At 37.6% G+C, this 20232-nt stretch overlaps 1 protein-coding gene across 1 annotated transcript; it reads left to right on the top strand.

Annotated features, from left to right (window-relative positions):
• Window positions 1-1654: 1654 nt before the first annotated feature.
• On the top strand, window positions 1655-16634 carry klhl24a (kelch-like family member 24a). The gene is made up of 8 exons (XM_015042633.1): window positions 1655-1929; window positions 3243-3364; window positions 3449-4284; window positions 5691-5875; window positions 8506-8624; window positions 12256-12444; window positions 13817-14005; window positions 14112-16634. The coding sequence occupies exons 2-8, from the start codon at window positions 3287-3289 to the stop codon at window positions 14307-14309; spliced, it is 1794 nt and encodes a 597-aa protein (XP_014898119.1). The 5' UTR covers window positions 1655-1929; window positions 3243-3286; the 3' UTR covers window positions 14310-16634.
• Window positions 16635-20232: the final 3598 nt, after the last annotated feature.

The raw sequence follows: 20232 nt of genomic DNA, 5'->3' as shown, positions 1-20232 counted from the left end.
TGCTCTCTTCACTGGCACTACATTTAAATGTCTTGGGATCTGTAACCTTTTATTGTCAGTTAATTTGTTATTTTGTCATACTGCTGAAAAAGTTAAAAATGATTATCACTCTTCTGTCAAATTTTTCTGACACTCTTAAAGTAAAGGACTATTTAAGAAATTCCTTAATTAACAGTTGCAAAATCAATGTGTTATGTGCTGGCTGATTTATAATTTCCAGCGAGGATGCAGCATCGCTGCATCCTGTAGCTATTTGTGTATTAAAGAACTCAGTTTGATCAATAAGTATTTCTTATTTTGTGTTTGAGAGGTCTGAAATTGCTATGTAAAATAAACACAGCTAAGCTTGTTAAATTTGTATGTTTATGTTTGTAAATGTAACAATTTTTGCTATGTAAAATGTATTGTCTGATGTATAAAAAGTCTTGTGGAACATGTTGATGGACTACAGTTTATGACCATATAAAAAAAATAAAACACTCCACTATGTTTGCTTTCAAAGCCTTGTTTGTCTAAAACTGGGTGTGTAAATAGATCACTGACATGGCAATTCATGGACCATAAAGGGAAATGAATGGCGGTAATTATCCAGACATCATTTGATGGAGGACCTGGTCTATGTGTGTGCTACAGCAGCTCAACAGCAGAGGGACACATTTGTCTGTCTAACAAGTACCGCAGAAGTGTCTCCTAACACCTGAGTACCTACTTCATAGCACATTTGGCATGTCGTAAAATTTGCCAGTATTTGTAGTTCTGTAATAACAACTTTCTATTTATTGAACAGTAAAGTTTAATTTGTATTTGTCTCATTTGCAAAACAATTGTGTTCAAAAAAAAAAAAAAAACTTAGGTCTCCTATTAGGTGGTTTGGTTTTGGTCAACTTGGCCAGCAGATGCTTTAGGACAAACCACAATGCTATGTCCTCCACTAATTTCCCCTGTGTCTTGATTTTGGTAACTAATCTGGTAATACTGGTTTTAAGCATATTTTCAAAAAGTAGCAATATTGTGGAATTTGACCATCACCTGTGGTTTATGTTAAGCTTAGCGATTAGGTTTTTTCTATATGCATTGTTGTTTACTTCGTTGGAAGTGTAAGGCGATCCAGTTTAAAGCTCTTGAAAAGTATTTTGCAACATTGACAGGAAGTTATGACATCCTTTGTTCCAGCGAAGTTCCTCCTTCCTTCTCACCTGAAGGGGAAGCGTGGGGGAGGGGTAGTGACCATCATCTTGTTTTGATCAGCCGATAGATTTAAAATTAGACGACGTAACATATTTTTCATGTTACGTCGTCTTTTTTGTACACTGTTTATGTTTCTATATGTAAACATTGAAATCTTTTTGTAAGCAGCTTAACTCTGCAAAACACTAATCATCACATACAGGTTTTTATAACAATGGTTTAAATGGCAAAGATATCGGTTGTTTTCGTGTTTTTTCAATCCTGCAGCCACTTCTTGTATTGGATTTTTCTTCTGATAAAACTTGCGTTTGTTTGCAAACAAAGGGAAGCCACGTGGAGAACTGGAGCCTCTTGGGGAGTGTAGTTTTCTTGTCGGACAAGCCTACATCCCTGGAAGAAAAAGAGACTCAGCTTCCCAGGATGCATCAGTAAAATCTGCGTAGGCCCAGTGGAACGTTTTTTTTTTTCCTCTGACAAGTAGATGTATATAAAGGTTCTGTTTACAACTTGGTCAGATAGTTAGGAGTCTTTGTTTTTGTCTTCGAAACACGTCAAAATGTCCTGACTGTGTCGCAGCCAAGTTATTTTTTCACAACAGTTCGATGGAATATATGATAAGTTAGTGGCGAGCGTTTTTAAGATAGAGTTTTATTTTTTTTTCTAATATCCCCCCCCCCCTCCTTTGTTTTTCCTTTACTTGTGACAGAAGACAGAGGCCGCATCTGGAAACTTTATTTCACGGTAACGCTTTTGTCTTGTAAAACTGTATTATTTACAGACATTTGTTGTGAATGTTTCTCGCTTTGTTGTAATTGTTTATTTTTTTCTTTTCAAGAATCTAGCTAACTTGATCAGTTTGCTAAACCAGTAACGGTCGGGCGCGAGCCAGCTTTGCTTTGTTTAACCGATTGTTAGCTTATCTCTCCACGCAGCTGCACACTCTTTAATTAATTAACAGTAATAACATATTACAACCTTTTAATTGATTAAAAAAGTGATACATCCAGCTTTATATCAAAATAAAAACACAAATAGATACATAAGTTCAGATGGTTTTATTATTAGATCTCTGTTTGCTTTAGCCCAGTGTTTCTGTAAATGCCATGTTTTCTTTGTGTCCTCCGAAGTAAAGCTCATTCACACAGCAAATGTCAGACGCATCCTGGCTAAACCTGTATTGTAATCTTCCTGGCTGCAGTGACCCGCTGGACCGCTGCTGGCAAATAAGACACGTGAATGGGTTGAGTCCAAGTTAAAAATAACTAAAAATAACAAGGGATAAATGACCTCACTCGGACTTAGGCCTGTGTTGTTAGTTTTTGAAACAGGCAGTATAGCCCAAGGCATAATTTTTTTTTCTTTAAAGCTAATAAAGGCTTTTTCCAGAGGAGAAGAAAACATTTTGTCTTGGTTAAGAAATTTGTTTGGTCTATGTATTTGTACTTTTTTGTATTATTAAAAGTGACAATAGCAAAAGATTACTTATTTTTTATTTTAATGATGCAAAAAAGTTACTCAAGGTTATCTGTTGGCAGTCCGGACTCACTTAGTCAAGCGCTCATGAAATATTCTCTAATAGCATCCCTTATTATCAGTTTATTTCAAAACAACCCTGAATGGCATGTAGGTTGGCCTCTCCAACCGTTTCTCTGCCTCTTTGTCATCCTTGTCTCATGCAAGCAATTGTGCTCCAGGGCACAACTGTTTGCAGAGGTGATGCACACTAGAGGAAGTAAAGTGTATTTATTTGCCACCTGTACTTACCCAGTTGAAAACATCTATCTTTTTCCACAAGACTGAAGTATTTTTTTTTTCTTTTTGCTTATGCTCAGTTAACTTAGATTTTAATTAAATTCAACTTATTTATATAATGCCACTTTACTATGAATGTCATTTCATGGCAATTTACAAGACAAGCTTTCGTTTAATGTTGTACTTACCCAATTAGGGTAATATTTCTTCTTCCCTTGCCCCTTCCTTATTCTCCACTCTTTGGCCAAATCGACAACCACATGATGAATAATTCTGCGATACCTTTCATTTCATCTTTTTAGATTACCCAAAAGTTCAAGGAGCATTTCTGTTAAAAGTAGCAGCCATGGTGTTGTTGGCTCTGGGCAGGAGAACAAACAGCAGCACCTCAGACACCAAAGAATCGCCAGTTGTCAAACGCAAGGTACTAAGTCTTTTGATTTTAAGTATATTTTACGCTAGCCACAGTTTTTTAAAGATATTTATGAATGTAATTTTTTTCCTTAAGGTTTTGCCAGTTGAATACAAAGCAGGCGATGACTTTGACTTCTGCTCTGGTGCGTCACATTCGGAGGGAATCCTTCAGGTGTTCAATGAGTTCCGCGACTGCCGCCTTTTCACTGATGTGGTCATCAGCGTGCAGGGCCGCGAGTTTCCCTGCCACCGTGCTGTGCTCTGTGCCTGCTCTTCCTACTTCAAAGCCATGTTCTGCAATGATCACCGTGAGAGCAGGGAGATGCTGGTTGAAATCAACGGCATTGAGGCCAAGGCGATGGAGGCCTTCCTCAACTACGTTTACACTGGGCGTGCCAAGATCACCACCGAGAATGTCCAGTTTCTCTTTGAGACCTCCAACCTCTTCCAGATCACCACACTGCGGGATGCTTGTGCAAAGTTCCTAGAGAACCAGCTTGACCCATGCAACTGTGTTGGCATTCAGCGCTTTGCGGATGCTCACGCTCTCAAGCAGCTTGCTAGCCGCTGCAAAAATTACGCCTTGGCAAACTTCTCAGAAGTGTCAAACCACGAAGAGTTTCTTGACCTACGGCTTGAAGAGCTCAAAGACTACATTGGCAGAGAAGATTTGTTCGTCAGTAAGGAGGAGATAGTGTTTGAGGCAGTGATGAAATGGGTGTACCACAACGTGGACCAAAGGCGGCCCATGCTAAACAGTTTGCTGCAGCACGTTCGGCTGCCCCTGCTTCACCCCAATTACTTCGTCCAGACAGTGGAGGGAGACGAGCTCATCCAGAATGCTCCAGAGTGCTACCAGCTCCTCCATGAGGCCAGGCGCTACCACGTGCTAGGAAACGAAATGATGTCACCCAGAACTCGTCCACGCAGGTACTGAAAATGTTAGCATTCTTTGGTATGAGGAAGGTTTCAGGCAGCTTTAAATATGAAAGTCTGTGGAAGTAGTGTGATTTCAAATGACTAATCTTTCCTCAGAAAGGGATTTGTTTTTACATCTGTCTACTATTTATGTTTTTGTTTTACTTTGATGCCAAGTTGCTAATGAACTCTGCTCCTGGCTGCTGTGGTTGTGGTGTTGTTGTACATGCTTGTCAGAGACACAGACGGGGAGTGTTGTTGTGCTGAAGAGACAAGTCTGTCGCTCACTTGGCTTTGTTTTGTAGCAGTCTTGAAATGTAAATGATAGAGGGGAGTCAGGCATGTTCAAACATAGACAGATTTTAAAAAAAACAAACAAAAAAACATATGATGCAAGAAATAGCAATCAATTGAAAATGTCGAGTCTTGTTGTCAAACCACAGGTGAAGCTCACATCACGTTTTTTTTTTTCTTTTCTGTGTTCCTGTTCGTTCATCTCTCACCAATTTACTGGATTTTCATTTATTTTTGGTGGTTTGTTCTTTTGTTGCTGTAATGGTGTCCAGTTGAGCTCATTAATAAAGGACAAAGGCTAGAGCTGACTGATGCCTTCTAAACGTGAAACTAAAAATGAGCATATGGTGGGCTGTCCCCTAGCAAAGAGCAAGGCAGCTGCGTTTGAAATTTGAAACGCTGCAATGGTTAAAATGGGACCAGTTCCAGCTGTCAGTTATTAAGGCTGTGCAACATGTATTTCAGGTGCATTGTCGTAACACAGGCTGAGCTGTTCAAATCATCAAACCAGTCGAGCAGTTCATCCCTCTTATTGTGTTCTCCATTTGCCTAGAGGGCCAAAATGGTGGTCAAAACAGATCCTCTATTTTCTGGCTTTGTTTGTACACCAGAGCCTCTGCTTTCTTCAGAGGTGCCAGGGATATAATTGATCTGTTGTACACACACTCCAACAGATGTAGCTTAACCGCTTGTGTGCAACATTGTCTTTTAGTTGTGTGTCTGTGTGCATGTAGACAGCTAAGCACACAGCCAAAGCCCCTCAACACCTGCCAGTGCTGGGTCTGCTTTCTTTCACATGCTAAGGAAAAGCTGCAGCTCTGTATTCATCGCCCTAAGAACAAACGTTTGTGATCATGGAGATTCAGCTCAAAGTCTTCTTTCTAACCATGTCTTGTGCTGCTGCATGTCTATAATGATCTGACGCGAAGTTAATTATAAATCGTGCCTTTGACCAATGTGGATTTGTATGCAAACTTCCTTCACAGGGTGACAGAAGAGAGCATATTTAGTCTAGTTTGTCTGTTAAACTGATTGGAAAGCGTTAATCTTGTCTTTTTTTATTTGTTGTTGCTACTATATCTCATATTTTTATGCCTGACACCTACTCACTCTCCTCCGCACAGGTCGACTGGCTACTCAGAGGTGATTGTAGTGGTTGGGGGTTGTGAGCGAGTGGGGGGCTTCAACCTGCCCTACAACGATTGCTATGATCCAGTCACAGGGGAATGGAAATCCCTGTCGAAGCTGCCTGAGTTCACCAAGTCAGAGTACGCTGTCTGCGCCTTGCGCAATGACATCTTGGTGTCTGGTAAGATCATGTTGTATTTGTTACATTCTGTGTATTAGCAAAAAAAAAAAAAGTTCAAGTCTTAAAATCAAGCAATCTGAATTAGTCAAACAAAAATGGAAGGTCAACAGTTCTGGTGTCAGTCCGGTGGGTTGGTCAATAGGATCTCTGTATTTACTTACCTACTCTTAACCTTTTACCTATGCCATTGATCTGGAAACACATGCTGCGAAAGGAAACTCCTTAATGAAAGCGGATATTATTGAAAATCATTTTTATTTAAGCAGTTGTGACAGTGACATGTCCGACTTCGCTGTAAATAGATGCCTTGTAGCAGACATTAGCATACTATTGTATCCTTTTTTTTTTCTTTCCTGCTTTGTTGAGGATGATTAACTACCAATAAGTATTTGCAATGAAGAAAATACTTTTCCATATTTATGTGCTAGGGAAGTTAATATTCCTTCTTTCAAGTATCTTCTGTAAAAACTAGTCAAAGTCAAGTTCATCTTAATTATTTAGAAGGAAAATGTTATTCCAAAAAAATAAATAAATCATTAGTACACACCTTTAAAGTTAGTGCTCATCTTTCTTACCGTCCAGTATTTTTAATATTGGCAAGAAAGCCTATGATCAATTTTCCCCTCTGTCATTTTTTTTAAGCCTGGGTATCTATTATTGAAAACATCTGGCTGAATTCTCAGTTCAGTACACGGAGACGCCTTTATTTGTCAGCTAACTCTTCTGATTTAGTTAATCTCCGTTGTAACAGATTTCATAGAGCTGGATGTAGAACACATTCTAGGAACACTTATTGTCTTCTAAAGATTTTACTGTGAAGAGCTTTGAAAAAGAAATCAGAACCTTATATATTACATCTGTCATGGCCTCCTGGAAACTGCTTCGTTTTTTAAATTAACTGTGTGCCAAGAGAGCACTAAGTCTCCTCTGAGAGAGAGAAAAAAATAAGACCTAGATTATGCAAGACATTTCTATGACCTAATTTATTTTAACAAATGAATACAGATTGTTGTTCAGTTTAAGGGACTTAGGTTCTGATTCCAGGTTGCAGCCTGTAGAGTAGCTGCAAATTGTTTAAGGGTTGATGCGCATGTTTCCTTTCGTCAAATTATTGTAAAGAAAATTCTATTACGGAAAGTATGGAGAGCCCATAGGTACTGGTTGTGTTTAGACATGCTCTAAAGAAACTGTTAACATTCATGCAGATTAACTGCTGAGTAGCGTAAGAAGAAAGAGGAAAAACAAGTCAAAAGAGAGGGAAAAAAAAAGAAAAGTGTCCCCCTCAGCAAAGAGTCTGCTTTATTCTGCACATGTGCCAAGTCCTCACATGAGTTATAAATCTGCTCTCGTGCGCTGCTTAAAAACATACATTGCTCATCCCCCACAGTTTTATGCCCAACACATACAATACATAAGCGTTACTTGTTTATATAGTCTTATGATCCTCACTGCCCCTTTTTTTTTTTTCATTGTTAAGCATTTGATCTTTTTTTATGACTGATTGTATTTTTGTCCTCTATACTTTTGACAGCACTGGTGTGCTGCATTCCTCCTGCCTGTGTCTGTCCCTTTTCACACAGGAAACTGGTACAAGCACAGGCCTTCCAGCCTGTACCCAAGCACAGCTGCAGCCTGTAAACTGCAGAAGTACAAAAAGTATTGTTTCAGTGTCCACTGACAGGAAGCGTGCCAATGTATGGATAAAAGTTCATTAAACTGTTTCCTGTCATATAGATGAGCATTATATGGTGGACAAAACCTAAACGAACCTCATACATTGTTGCAAGTTGCAGCTGAAACAAAGCTGGAATAAAAAGCAAATGATGACATTTATTCCGTTACAAATGTTATTAGAACATTCAGGTTTTGGCTTGTTATTTAAAACATCATCTTTCTAAATCCCCTTTTTTCTCTTTTAAGAAACTCGTCTTCCACTGACATGTTCCATCTTACAAATTTCTAATTGAGGCCTCAAGGGCAACAGACTGTCTGGCTCTTTAAGTATCCGGCGGGTTATTAAGTAGGCACATGCTGGGTCTAACTTGCTCTGCAGATCTTTATCTGTCTTTTTGCTTACTTTGAAGTGACTGAATAGAGTTTCTTCATTATCAAATAAACAATATAGAGTGTACGTATGCAGTCAGAAATTTTGACAATTGGAAAGGCCTGAAAATAATGGAATGCATTGAGAATATCTAATGTGTAATATGTAGTGCTTCTCTGTGATGAGTAGTGAGAGGTTTATTGTGAGATTTCAGGCACATGTTGGCGCTTGTTGAATGCGTGCCTGTGATACAATAACATACTTATCATTGTTCTTTTTTTATCTCAAACAAAACCAATTTTTTTTTATTACTTGTTTTTTTTTTTTTTTGTACAAGCCTATGGAATGACTCCGTTCTAAACTTACCCTTTGTGTTCTCACTCAATAGAATTGAAATGTGTTTTGCTGCTCTAGCAGTCAGTTAACAATTTTAGGTGAAGATATGCATATATCATATATTTAAAATAACACATGGCAGTTGGTAAACTTTGCATATGTGTCTGGCTAACAGATTCTCTTTGTTTCTGCCCTTTTTTCCACATAAAGTTGTCAAGTTTGTAACAATAATGTTGTATTGCATTCGCAGGAGGACGCATTAACAGCAGGGATGTGTGGCTGTACAACTCCCAGCTCAACCTTTGGATCAAAGTGGCTTCTCTTGTCAAAGGCCGCTGGAGACACAAGATGGGTGTCCTGCTGGGCAAGGTATTAAAAAAAATGTAAATCCTTATGTTTCAAATGGGGTTTTTAACTCTTTTTTTTTTTGTAGACATCCCAGCTTCATATTTTAACTGCTGCTTGAACCACAGCAGTGCCAGGCTTGTCGCCGGCTGAAGTTGCGTAGTTGCGTAATTCTCACTGCTGGGGATGTTTTGTACGAGATCCAGCAAACTTAAATACTTCAGTCTGGCTTTTGGGTTAAACAGTTTGGATCATGATGCAAAGCATCTGCTGTGGGTGCCTGGGGTTTATTTGCACCGTATAGAAGATGGTGTTTCTTTGCATGCAAACTATCTGGATGGCTGCAAGATTTGTATGACACTTAATAGTAGAGTAAGTAGGTGTTACGGCGAGACTGTAATCCTTGTTTACAAAAACTCTGGTGAAGGATTCTTTAGAAAAATTGGAGGGGAGGGCAAAGTGCTCGTCATTGTTTACTCAAAATGAATGATTCGGTCTGGTGTAGGTGTTATTGAGAAATTCTGAAGAACTTGGTAAGGTAAAGAGTATGAGGATGTTCAGGCACATAATGGAACTGCTTTCGTTTCTTATCTTACAATAGTAAATTAATTACTTAGTGGCTGACGTGCTGGTCTTTTGCATACCTTGCATACAAAGTGATGACTCACTAATGTTAGATGTTCATAGTACTTTTTTTTTAAAAATCACACTTACACTAGAAATTTTCGATTAGAAATGTTTATCTCGTCTATGTCAGTTGTCAGATATGAAAACAGATGGATTGGAGTAGATTAAGTTGCGGCTTCATTCTGGACAGGTGGACATTCTTCTCTGAGGGCAGTGTGAGTTCAGCCGATGAGGGCCAGCACTTCATGCTTCCAAGTTAAGAACAAGCTGAATTTCCGTCTCTGCACTAGCCATAGACAGCGGGCAAAGCAGTTGACAAATGCTGACACATAAAATCACAGCATTAGACTACATTTCAGACCATATAAAGCATGTGATACAATGTTTATGTAGGAAAATAAATTTGTCCTACAAGAGGGGAAACTGGACAGACTAGACAGTGGTATCCAAATATAGCACAAATGACTTATGGCTTAAATATCTCACGCATGTTTTTGTTAATAATGTGTAAAAAGAAGTGCTAAATAATTATAATAGTCATGTAATAAATAAATCAGCGTAGCTTAACTTGCACATAATGTACAGTGTTAATTTAAAACTAAAGATCTTTTATTGACAAACATGTACATGTTTAAGCACAAACATGCTGAGCGTGGATAAACGCAGGTTATTCCTGGAAAGTTTCAGCCTCAAACTGAACTCTGATTGATTTAAAGAATCATGCCTCAAGGAGATTTGACCTGCACCCAAAATTCCTAATTGTTTTATCACAGCAAACGCATTTTGATTTGTGCTCCCACAACAATGTGCTAATTAGCTCGACGGTTATAATGTGGCTAAAAAAAGGCAGTACTCAACACTTGAAAGGTTTCTTGATGTGTAAATTTGGAATCTCTTATTTGCTTAAATACTAAAATACTATTTAGCTACACATCAAGATTACAAAATTCCTTTTGAAAACAGTTATAGTTCTATAAGAAGATCATTGATTGTATGAAAAAAAATCTTTGATCTTTAATCCAAGTAGGTTTATATCTATGTTTCTTTTATATTTCTAAAATTGTGAATACATACATTTCCGAATTTTCTTTCCCCTTTGTCACACCTGTGGCATTTAATACTTGGTGGTTCCTCATTTGTTTCCCGTGAATGTTTTTTATTTTGTCATGGTCTTACTCCAGATTCTTTAAGGTTATTTCTATCTTCCAGTGTCTCTTTCGAATGTTTTTCCCTGACATTCTTCAGAAGAATTATTCCCTTCCCCCCCTCAGCTGTCCCTACTTATTTCCTCATTCAGTCTGTAATTTCCTCTTTTGATGGACAGCTCTGTTGCAAGCCCACATGCTGTAAACAACCCACTATAATCATCACATACACATGTTCATCCTTTTTTATGCTAAAACATTCCTATAGAAGTCCCCGGCCTCCTAGTTTGTATCGTAGAAAATCAGATGTGCTTTTGCATGACTGAAAATGTTTGCCTTATGCACGCAGGCCTCACAGTCATTCTTATCTGCTTTGTAGTTTGAACTTCTAATGACGATTCTCCTGTTAGACTGGTTCGACATGAACGATGTATTTTCTGAAATGGGTCATAATTGTTTTTTTTTTCCCTCCAGTAATGGATAGATTGTGGATTTTATTTTATTTTTTTTGGTCTATAATTATCAGTTTCACTCTCACCTACTTCCCTTCTATTATTGTTATCTTTTTTTTTAGGAAGTGGTTGATTGTTCAGCCATCATTAAGCAGTTGGTTTAGTATTTTCTGTTGTTTTAGTGTCTGTACGTGTTTCGTGACGTTAGACTGTATGTTACAACTATAGTCGTTACACTTCTTTAAATATACTGCCACTGTCGTCTTTAAGCAGGACCATTTCTGGATATATTTACTGAGTCATTAAGGGGTTAGTGTATTAAAAATAGCAGATCTGGTTAAGCTAAATGTACATGTTTAATTTCTTATAAGGCCACACACAAAAGTCCTAGATCTCTCTGAAGCTTTCAGTTTAAATATGTCCTATTAGATGTGAGCGGGGGAAAATCGTTTGACTTCAGCAAAAACTTGGGTGAAAAAAGAACAGTGTCTAATTACAGTGGATTTATCTCTGGGTGCCTCAAGTTCCTGTCTTATTGTGTGTTTTTTTATTTATAGCAACAATTAACCAGTGTTTTTGTTACAAAATATCAAGAGTGTTGAACGATCTGAACTAGGCGATTATGGTCTTACTTTGGACTTCAAAGTGCTGAAGCAACTTCACAATAAACATGTACATGTCACTGTGTTGTGCACTCTTGATTGTTACAGAAAACCAAAAGGATCGTTTGAAAGTGACACACGTTGAAACCAAAAACCAGCGAATGACAGTTTTTTTCAGTTGGAAAAAGCAGTAGTTGCATGTCCCACCTCTACCCAGGAGACAAACACACACATCTGCTGGCCCCAATATGTTCCGTCTTTTGAATTAGCTTTCTTCTCCTTAATTTTATGCATTTGCGTTTCCTTTCATTTTTATTTCTGGGAGTCAGCAACTGCCTGGAGGGTTTCTGTTGGGAAATTCTACTCTGATGATGCGTAGTTTAACCTCTTCTGCACTGGTTGACAAGGTGTAATCTTTTTCAAGAAATGTTTTATTGCAAATGTGAAAAATGCAAAATCCTTCAATCATTTTATATATATATTTTTAAAAAAATGGTAATGTGGTTAACTGCTACGTGGCATGTATCTGTTAATCTGACAAAAGTAGTCAGGATATTGTAGCACAGACTTAAAAACAAGAAGGAGAATACCTCTTTGTCTAGTGGCAGAACATTGTTCGTCTTCTGGACCTGACTAACTGGTTTATGAAGTGCTCAGGTGAGCAGCTATTGTTTATGCTAACAAACTTAAAATAAAATAAAAAAATGTATGATATTGTGGAGCAATTTAGTTAGATAACTCCGTTTCAGAATCCTGCCACGAAGGAAACCGTTGTTGCGCGCGAGAGATATTCCTGTGTTTCACTGATTTCCTGCGTTTCTGTCCTCAGGTCTACGCTGTGGGCGGCTATGACGGGCAGAGCCGCCTGAGCAGCGTGGAGTGCTACGACTCCTTCTCCAACCGCTGGACGGAAGTGGCTCCACTGAAAGAGGCAGTCAGTTCTCCAGCGGTGGCCAGCTGCAGCGGCAAGCTCTATGTTATTGGAGGAGGCCCGGACGACGAGACTTGTTCAGACAAGGTGAGAAACAGATGCATCTTCTCCCTCCCACACAGTAAACACATGTTGTATCTGAGGCATGTTTTCACTATAGTGAGATTCTCTCTGTTAAAAAGTTTTCTTTGTTGATGCCTGGAAGCAGTAATTTAGTGCTAAAAATTAAGTTCTGTTTGAAAAAGGTAAGAAAAAATGCCAGTCTGTCTACTTTTGCGTTTGTTAGCTCTGTAAACGGATGAAAGACAAGTTGTATCATTTTTCTGTTTAGTAATTTATGCAAGTCAAACGGTCTCTGCAGGTCTGATCTGGTTCAGAGTCCTGATTGCATCAAGATCTGTATCGCTCATAAAAATGTAGCAATAGATCATTTCCCAACCGATTTTATAGGCTGCAGAATTTAATTAATGCCATTATTTCTTGGTGGATGAAAAACCTCTGCTTGAATTAATACATTGGACGTTCACTGTGGTCAGTTATGTCAAGGGTCGCACTTGCAATTGAACAACAAATCCATCGCGTCAATAACGTGACAGGGTTGCAACTTCTACACAGCACTGCAAACGAAAGAAGATGGATGTTAATTAAAAGCTATGATGAGGATAATTTAATGGATTTTCTAGGTACACGCTGAGCCACAATAACTGTAACAAATTTAAAGTAGATTTAGCTCTCCGACTGCATGCTAAAACAGAAACGCAATATAAATCCAGGCATGACAGGCAGTTCGCTGGAAAAGTGTGATTATGTCCTCTGATGATTGGCATTGTAGTAAAAACAGAGGTAGTCATTTTACTGCATTGAGTTGCAGGATGTTTGCCCACATTGGAAGCACACACAGCAGGGCAGACTGGTAATCTGGTTGTCTGATAAATGATTAGACAAAGATGGGTGCCTGTCTGTCTGCATTGTCTTACCATGGAGGAATCTGAAATGTAAGCAGACTTTACTTCAATGAACCAACTCAAAAGAATCTCACACATAATGACAAGAGTCCTCATTTGCCACAGTGATAAGGATTTCATATCAGAAATAGACAAAGATGATGTGGAGTCTATGTTAAATATATAGTTTAGCGAAAGCCATTATCTCTCTTGACCACAACCCTGAATAGTGTTAGAAAACTATGCCGAGCTTTGGATCTTGACTAAATTAAGATTAACTTTTGTGACTCAAGAAAACGACTGGGCAAAAATGGGAAAACATGTCTGTAAAGTTCTTTAAACTGTGTGCTTCCCCCCTCCCCCCTTTGTTATATTAAAATACATTGACGTTTGAAGCTTATGTAGGTTCGCAAGACTCCTTAAATCCATGTCACATGCTCCGTTGTGCCTTATTTTGGTTTCCAATTTATTGTTCACATATTATACATGAATTTTGTATCTTTTTTACTAATCAGGTTCAGTGCTATGATCCAAATACAAACGCATGGTTACTACGGGCCAACATCCCCATCGCTAAGCGCTGCATCACAGCTGTGTCCCTCAACAACATGATCTATGTCTGCGGTGGCCTGACCCAGAACCTTTATTGCTACGACCCAGCGCAAGACTACTGGATACTTGTGTGCCAGACCCTAGCCAAGCAGGTGACTGATTTAGATTCAGATTGTTTTGATTTCTGTGAGCAAGTGAGGTATAAAGTCCATAGTCTTAAGCAGCATTTTGAAATTTCTGTTTTGGTCTCTTTTACAGGAAAGTTGTGGCATGTCAGTGGCTAACGGGAAGGTCTATATCCTCGGTGGCCAAGGGGAAAACGGTGAAGCTTCAGATGCAATCATATGTTTTGACCCAGCGACAAGCGTCTTGACAGGAGATCGTGGCATGCCACGACCCATCTGCTACCACGGATGTGTAACCATCCACCGCTATTGTGACAAAACCAAGCCATGACTCTAAACACAGAAACACAGACAAGCAACATGTGAGGACACACACTACTATAGCCAAACTCTTTATGCACTTCACATAGACATGTGTTACTTTTAAACAAGAGACATCTGAATTAGTTCAAATTAAAGGAGCAGGGAGCTAATTTATTCTTTCCCATCTTTTTGTCTTTTTTTGTCCTTCTTTGTGTGCAATCTGCACACATTTTAGATTAGGCAATCTAAAATGTACCCCACCGACCTGGTTCCTAATATTTCCATACAGCAGAGCATAGTCCAGCACTAATTAGAAGTATAAGTATTTTTTCAATATATATTTTAACTGTATTTTTTTTTTTATTTATTGATTTGTAATTGAGCTGAAATGTGGGCAACAGTCAGCCAGCTGTGGTGCCACAGTATCGGTTCTTTTATCTATTTACTGCCCTAACCCGTTGAAAAGAGGCTGAACAAACACATTAATCAGTTGTCAGTGATAGCTCTGCTCCGTTGTTTCAGTTTTTTCCTCACAAGTTCCCACTTCACAAGTTTGTTTCCCCTCACCTGTTCCACATTGTTTCATCACCTCAGTTTGTTTTTCTACATTACTATTTGTGTTCTCCATTGCAATTAACTGATTTCTCATGGTTTTTATATATATATATATATATATATATTTCTTTAATTTATATGTATTTTTAATTTTTTTTGTAAAAGCATGTTATATTATTTACATCATCGGTGTGTCAGATGAGTATTACTGTCAGCTTTTTGGTGTTTGGGACACATGGGTGATTTTTGTTAGTTAGAAACCTTTGTAGATCAAACTCAAGGATCGCTCTGAATAACTGATGTGTGTGCATGACAAGTATGGATGTGTGACTTTTATGACTCAGCCTGGATGCGTTGGAGCCCAGCAGGTTTGACATCTAGTTGTAGCATAAGCACGGCACAACTGCTAACTCTTAATTGAGGCTGCCGCCTCTCACTTAAACATTAACGTACAAAGATGTAGCTCTGGGTAACCACGGGTGCGTTCGTCTGTATGTGTGTTTGCTGGTCGGTGGAGGTGTGCAGCAACGGTATACCTCACACACGGGGTTAAGAGTTAATGCTAAGGGTTTACGACTTTGTGGCTCACAATCTGTAAAGTTTTTTTTCTTTCTTTTTTACAAGTTGGTATTGATAGACCAGAGAATTGCTGTGAATATAACTTTAAAGATTTCTTTTTGTATGGAAAACATTTTTGTTGTTGTTTTTTGTGTTTTTTTTTTCTATAACTAAGATCCCCAGCTGTGCACTTTGACAAAAACTTTTTCAATGTAGGCAGATTTAGAAACGGAATCACCTTTACTTTTACGTAAAGTAAACAAGACAGTAAATCATCTTTAATGGCTTTGAGTTCTTCCAAAAGTGACAAACTGAACACATTTGGAGAGTTTCTTGCCATTTTTAGGACAACAGGAACAATCTATGCATGCATTACCACTTAGAAATGCACAACTTACTCCATGGATAGTGAATGTTCCGTATATTTTTATCTCAGAAAATTAACAAAGCTGTTGGGGGTTATTTCCTTTTATTCATCAAGCATGCTATGAGACAGCTTAATTTGGTGTTAGGCCTTGAAATTATAAATCTCTTGATTCTCTTCTCCACGCATAATTTTTTTTGTGTGTTTGTTTTCATGATGTGCTAACTCAGAAGTGCCAGCTAGACGGGTTAAAGGATGGGTTAACGTAAGAAAAAGGCTTAAAATAGTGAGAATGAGAAACAAGTGTGCCTTCTTCCGCTGAGATTAAAATTCATTTAAAATGAGACACAAACATTGTCCTGATATTCTGATTTATTGGTTTTGCAATGAACTTTCATTTGTTGCCTGCTTGTGATGAGCCTATATATACTGTTATTTTGTTTAATCTGATTTCTTTTTTTTCTTCTTCTTTTCTTCTTTTTGTGGTGAGATGTGTATTTGTGTGTTGTTCAGGTAAGGTCATTCCACCAGGTTAAATGGTATGTTGCAAACGCTGACTGGAAGAGTTGAGCAAAAACATATATATGTATAGTTTACCCTTCATTATAAATACAGATATCAACCAAAGTTAATCTGATTTTTGTCCCGGTTTATATGTGTTGAGACCTAATTGATTGTGCCTGCATGTAAGATGGACGATTGAACATGTTAAATGCTGTATGCCTTAAAACAAATCATGACAGGGCTATTTAATCTGGCCTTTTTTTATATTGTTTATTTATGTATGATGTAAGAAAGAGAACATTTTGGATTTTGGTAACCTGCAACATGTTGCAGTGTTTGTAAGAGGAACATCAATAAACTCTGTATAAATGATTGGTCCTTTGTTTTTAATTAAGTGGTTTATAAATGTCCACATTGAGAGTAAAACATTGATCTGTCCGTCAAAGTAAGAATAAAACACACAGAGCCTGACATAACTTTACCTACACTCACCACTGACACAAATGATGTCATAATGATACAACATAGAATATTAGAAACAAGAATTTGTTGTACAAGTTAAATTAAATGGATTGCACATTTTCATAACTGTTAAAAGTTATACATACGGTTCTAAATATTTACAAACATTTCTGCTACTGTTTGAAACTTGCTTGATGACACCCAGAGAAACATCTCTGATATAATTCTGTTTCATCATTTCCCCTCTCTTTTTATCATAAATGGTGGAGCTCATTTAAATTGATTTGCCGCCTGGCATGCAATCCATTTTTAAGCTTAGTGCCAACATGTTTGTTGGTGTTGAGGTCAGGACCTTTCACTGCTTGGTCCATTAAAAGAAAAAACCAACGCTTGAGATCTCTGTCTGGTTGGAACAATATTTTGTGTCCAGGTCTGAACAATCAGGCAGTTTTAGGTAATCCGTCTACTAGTAGTAGTAGAAGAACAGACCCTCGTGATGCTGCCACGAGGGTCTGTGGCAGCATCTAACTCTTGTGCTAGATGCTGCTAACTCCTGAACTGTGCTAACTCCTTTAAGCATGGTTCTTATCAGAGCTCACTCTTTGTTTCATAAAACGTTAATCCAAAAGACATTTGGCTCGTTCATGAAGGCAGTTTGAGTTTTCAATTATAATTGAACATGTCAATTTTGAAGCAGGTTTCTTTCTTTCCTCAATGCGTGTTTTCCAGCATCTGTGTCTTGAGACTTTATAGTTATTTCCGAAAAATTTCAACAATTTTTTTTTTCCACCTGTGGGTGACGGTTTGGTTCAGATGCTGTAGTGGGACGATGATCCCAAACACACATCTAGGCGTACATTAGCCTTCCGGTCTTAAAGCAATGATGTTGACCCTGTTGCGAATTTCTGGGCTATGTCTGATTAAAAGCAGATCTTTGCCAGGAAAGCAATCACTTTTCATTGGCTCTGTTATTTCTAAGAATGTGCCAGGACATTGCTCAAAAAGAGTGTGGTTTCTCTGGCACTTTATAGAAATCAAAGGTAACACTTTATTTGAAGGGGGTTGAATAATACTGTCAAGACACTTTCATAAACATGACAACATGTCATGCACATGAATAAGTCTTCATGAATATTTATGACTGTTGTCATAAAGCGTAATTTGGTAAATTATGACACTTTTAATACAAAGTTGACATTATTCAAAATGTCTTTGTTATGACAACTTGACATTAACCAAGAAATCATTGCTGTTCAAACTTTACCTTTAATAACATAAAGTTACCTAATTTTTAAAGTGCAATCAGTAATTATTTTATAACAAATTTATATCAGTAATGATTTCTTGGTTAATGTCAAGTTGTCATAACAACGGCATTTTGAATAATGCCAACTTTGTATTAAAAGTGACATAATTTACCAAATGACGCTTTATGACAACAGTCATAAATATTCATGAAGGCTTATTCAAGTTCACAACAGGTGTTATGTCATGTTTATGACAGTGTCTTGACAGTCTTATTCAACCCCCTTCAAATAAAGTGTTACCAAATCAAATTCTGTGTGTTCGTGTTCATATTCGGGCCTGTTTTTATAACTTTGCGTCACTGTAGAGTAGACAAAATTCATATTATATTTAAACTTGCAATGTAAGTTACAATATAGATTCAGAAATATGCTACTGATTTTTTTTTTTTTTATCAACTAGTAAGACATATACTCAACATAGCTTGCTGGTGGTTTGAGTCCATTGAGGGACGAATCAATCATGCTGGTGATGTTTTAATGAGCCATTGTGTGGAACAAGAGGATGTGGCCCGGCATTAGCTGCACAGTTTAAAGTAAAATTGAGCAACACAGGCTCCAGTAGACATTTGCTGGGCTTTTTTATATGCTATATGATTTGTGGGATGCATTCCACATCATGGTTTGACACCACCACTGGAACATTTTCTCACAGAGTTTTGTAGACATGGGTAATTAATGCCAATTAATTTGTAAAAAAAAAAAAAAATCTTAATTTGTTTGTTTTAACAGATGCACACTTACAGACATGAAAAGACAGCACTGATGTTACTTTTAGAGGCTAAAAAGAGATTTGAACATCTTAAATTAAAATTATCACATTGACTTAAAAAAAAATGTTGTAAACATTTTCCAGTTTTTGCAACTCACAGGAGAGGTCACTTTATGCAAAATACGCAACCCTGTGGCCCATGTGATGGAAAAAAGTAGTCTTTATTTGGCAATTGTCCTTTCAAAAGACATAAAACTACATTGTAACAGGAAAACAAAATCACATAAAAATACAAGAGAAGGTCAAAAGGAAAAGGCTTAAAAAGCAGAAATGTAACTTTTCTTCCACGTAAACAGAAAACCTTTCCGCATTTCTTCTGGAGAATCGTATTTCTGAGTGACCCGCAATGTTTTTGAATACCAGTGTGTGATCAATAAGATAACATCATTGCAAAGTTGAAGAAGAAGGAAGAAAGATAACAATAAGGCTCGTGGAAATGATGTTATCCTGATGATCTTAAGTATGATCTTCAGAAATATGCCATCATGATGTGGGCTCTGCAACATTGGTAACATCTGACGGGTCATTAACCAGCTTAAAAGATTAGTGAGTGGCATTGTTCAAGGTCAGTAGAGTCTGTCTTGCTATTTTAGCAGGAAATGAGCTTTTAAGTTCCTGTGGAAATGTCTTTCATTTTACAGAAAGCATTTTGCATGAAGTCATCTCTCAAAGATGACTTGTGACACATTGTAAAAAGGACTTATGGCTTTTGAAAAAAGAAAACAAAACTAAATGGAATATTGCTTTTAAAAACTCTACTATGGTTTCAACTTTTCCACAGCTTTATCCCTGATTTGTCTGCTCTGTTTCTTGATCTGCATGATGCTAATGATCTCTAGTCTTAGAATATCTGTTTTAAATTGAGATTAAATTATGCAAGGGTGTACTCTGGTTTTTAACAACGTGACTTGACTTGACTAGAAAGCTGTTGGTTGAACTGGATTTTATTTTATTCAGAGTACATGGGACTGAAAACAAGGCGGCTTGACTTTTAGGTAGAAGATGTAGAAAATATGTGATTTGTCATGCTGTTTGCATATTCTAAGCTCAGGAAAACGTCTGGGATTTTTTTTTGGCAATTATGTCATACTCCTATGATTTCTAAAGAATAGATAAGCCACTGAAATATTTTCAGAGATATTCAGTGACAACAGGGAAAAAATACGTTTTTGTTGCACAGCTTATCTGAAAACAGTTTCTGGTTTCAGTAACCGCATCTAATTATCATTCCTGTCAAAACAGAATGACGTCCTACTTCCACTTTTATTTCTGATTACCTGTTTTGCTGGTTGAAAGTTGTAATACAAGTAACATTTTTGATGATGAGGTACTCCTTTTTTCCAGTGAATCACATTACATTATGTACGAGTTTGTTTGTTTTTTAATTCAGTTCTTCAGGAGTAGAGAAAATTCATTTGTAGAACAGCGGCCC

This window comes from Poecilia latipinna, unplaced genomic scaffold, assembly GCF_001443285.1.
Source record: "Poecilia latipinna isolate Pla-1442-1.1 unplaced genomic scaffold, P_latipinna-1.0 Scaffold597, whole genome shotgun sequence".
Classification (NCBI taxonomy): domain Eukaryota; kingdom Metazoa; phylum Chordata; class Actinopteri; order Cyprinodontiformes; family Poeciliidae; genus Poecilia; species Poecilia latipinna.
The sequence above is the reverse complement of the archived record's forward strand: the minus strand, read 5'-3'. Positions and strand labels throughout refer to the sequence as shown.

Excerpts from the sequence above, each read along its gene's own strand:
- klhl24a (XM_015042633.1), top strand. The coding sequence starts at position 3,287 with ATGGTGTTGTTGGCTCTGGGCAGGAGAACAAACAGCAGCACCTCAGAC. Across the intron at positions 3,365-3,448 it reads CGCCAGTTGTCAAACGCAAG|GTTTTGCCAGTTGAATACAA; the intron begins GTACTAAGTCTT and ends TTTTTCCTTAAG. Across the intron at positions 8,625-12,255 it reads TGGGTGTCCTGCTGGGCAAG|GTCTACGCTGTGGGCGGCTA; the intron begins GTATTAAAAAAA and ends TTCTGTCCTCAG.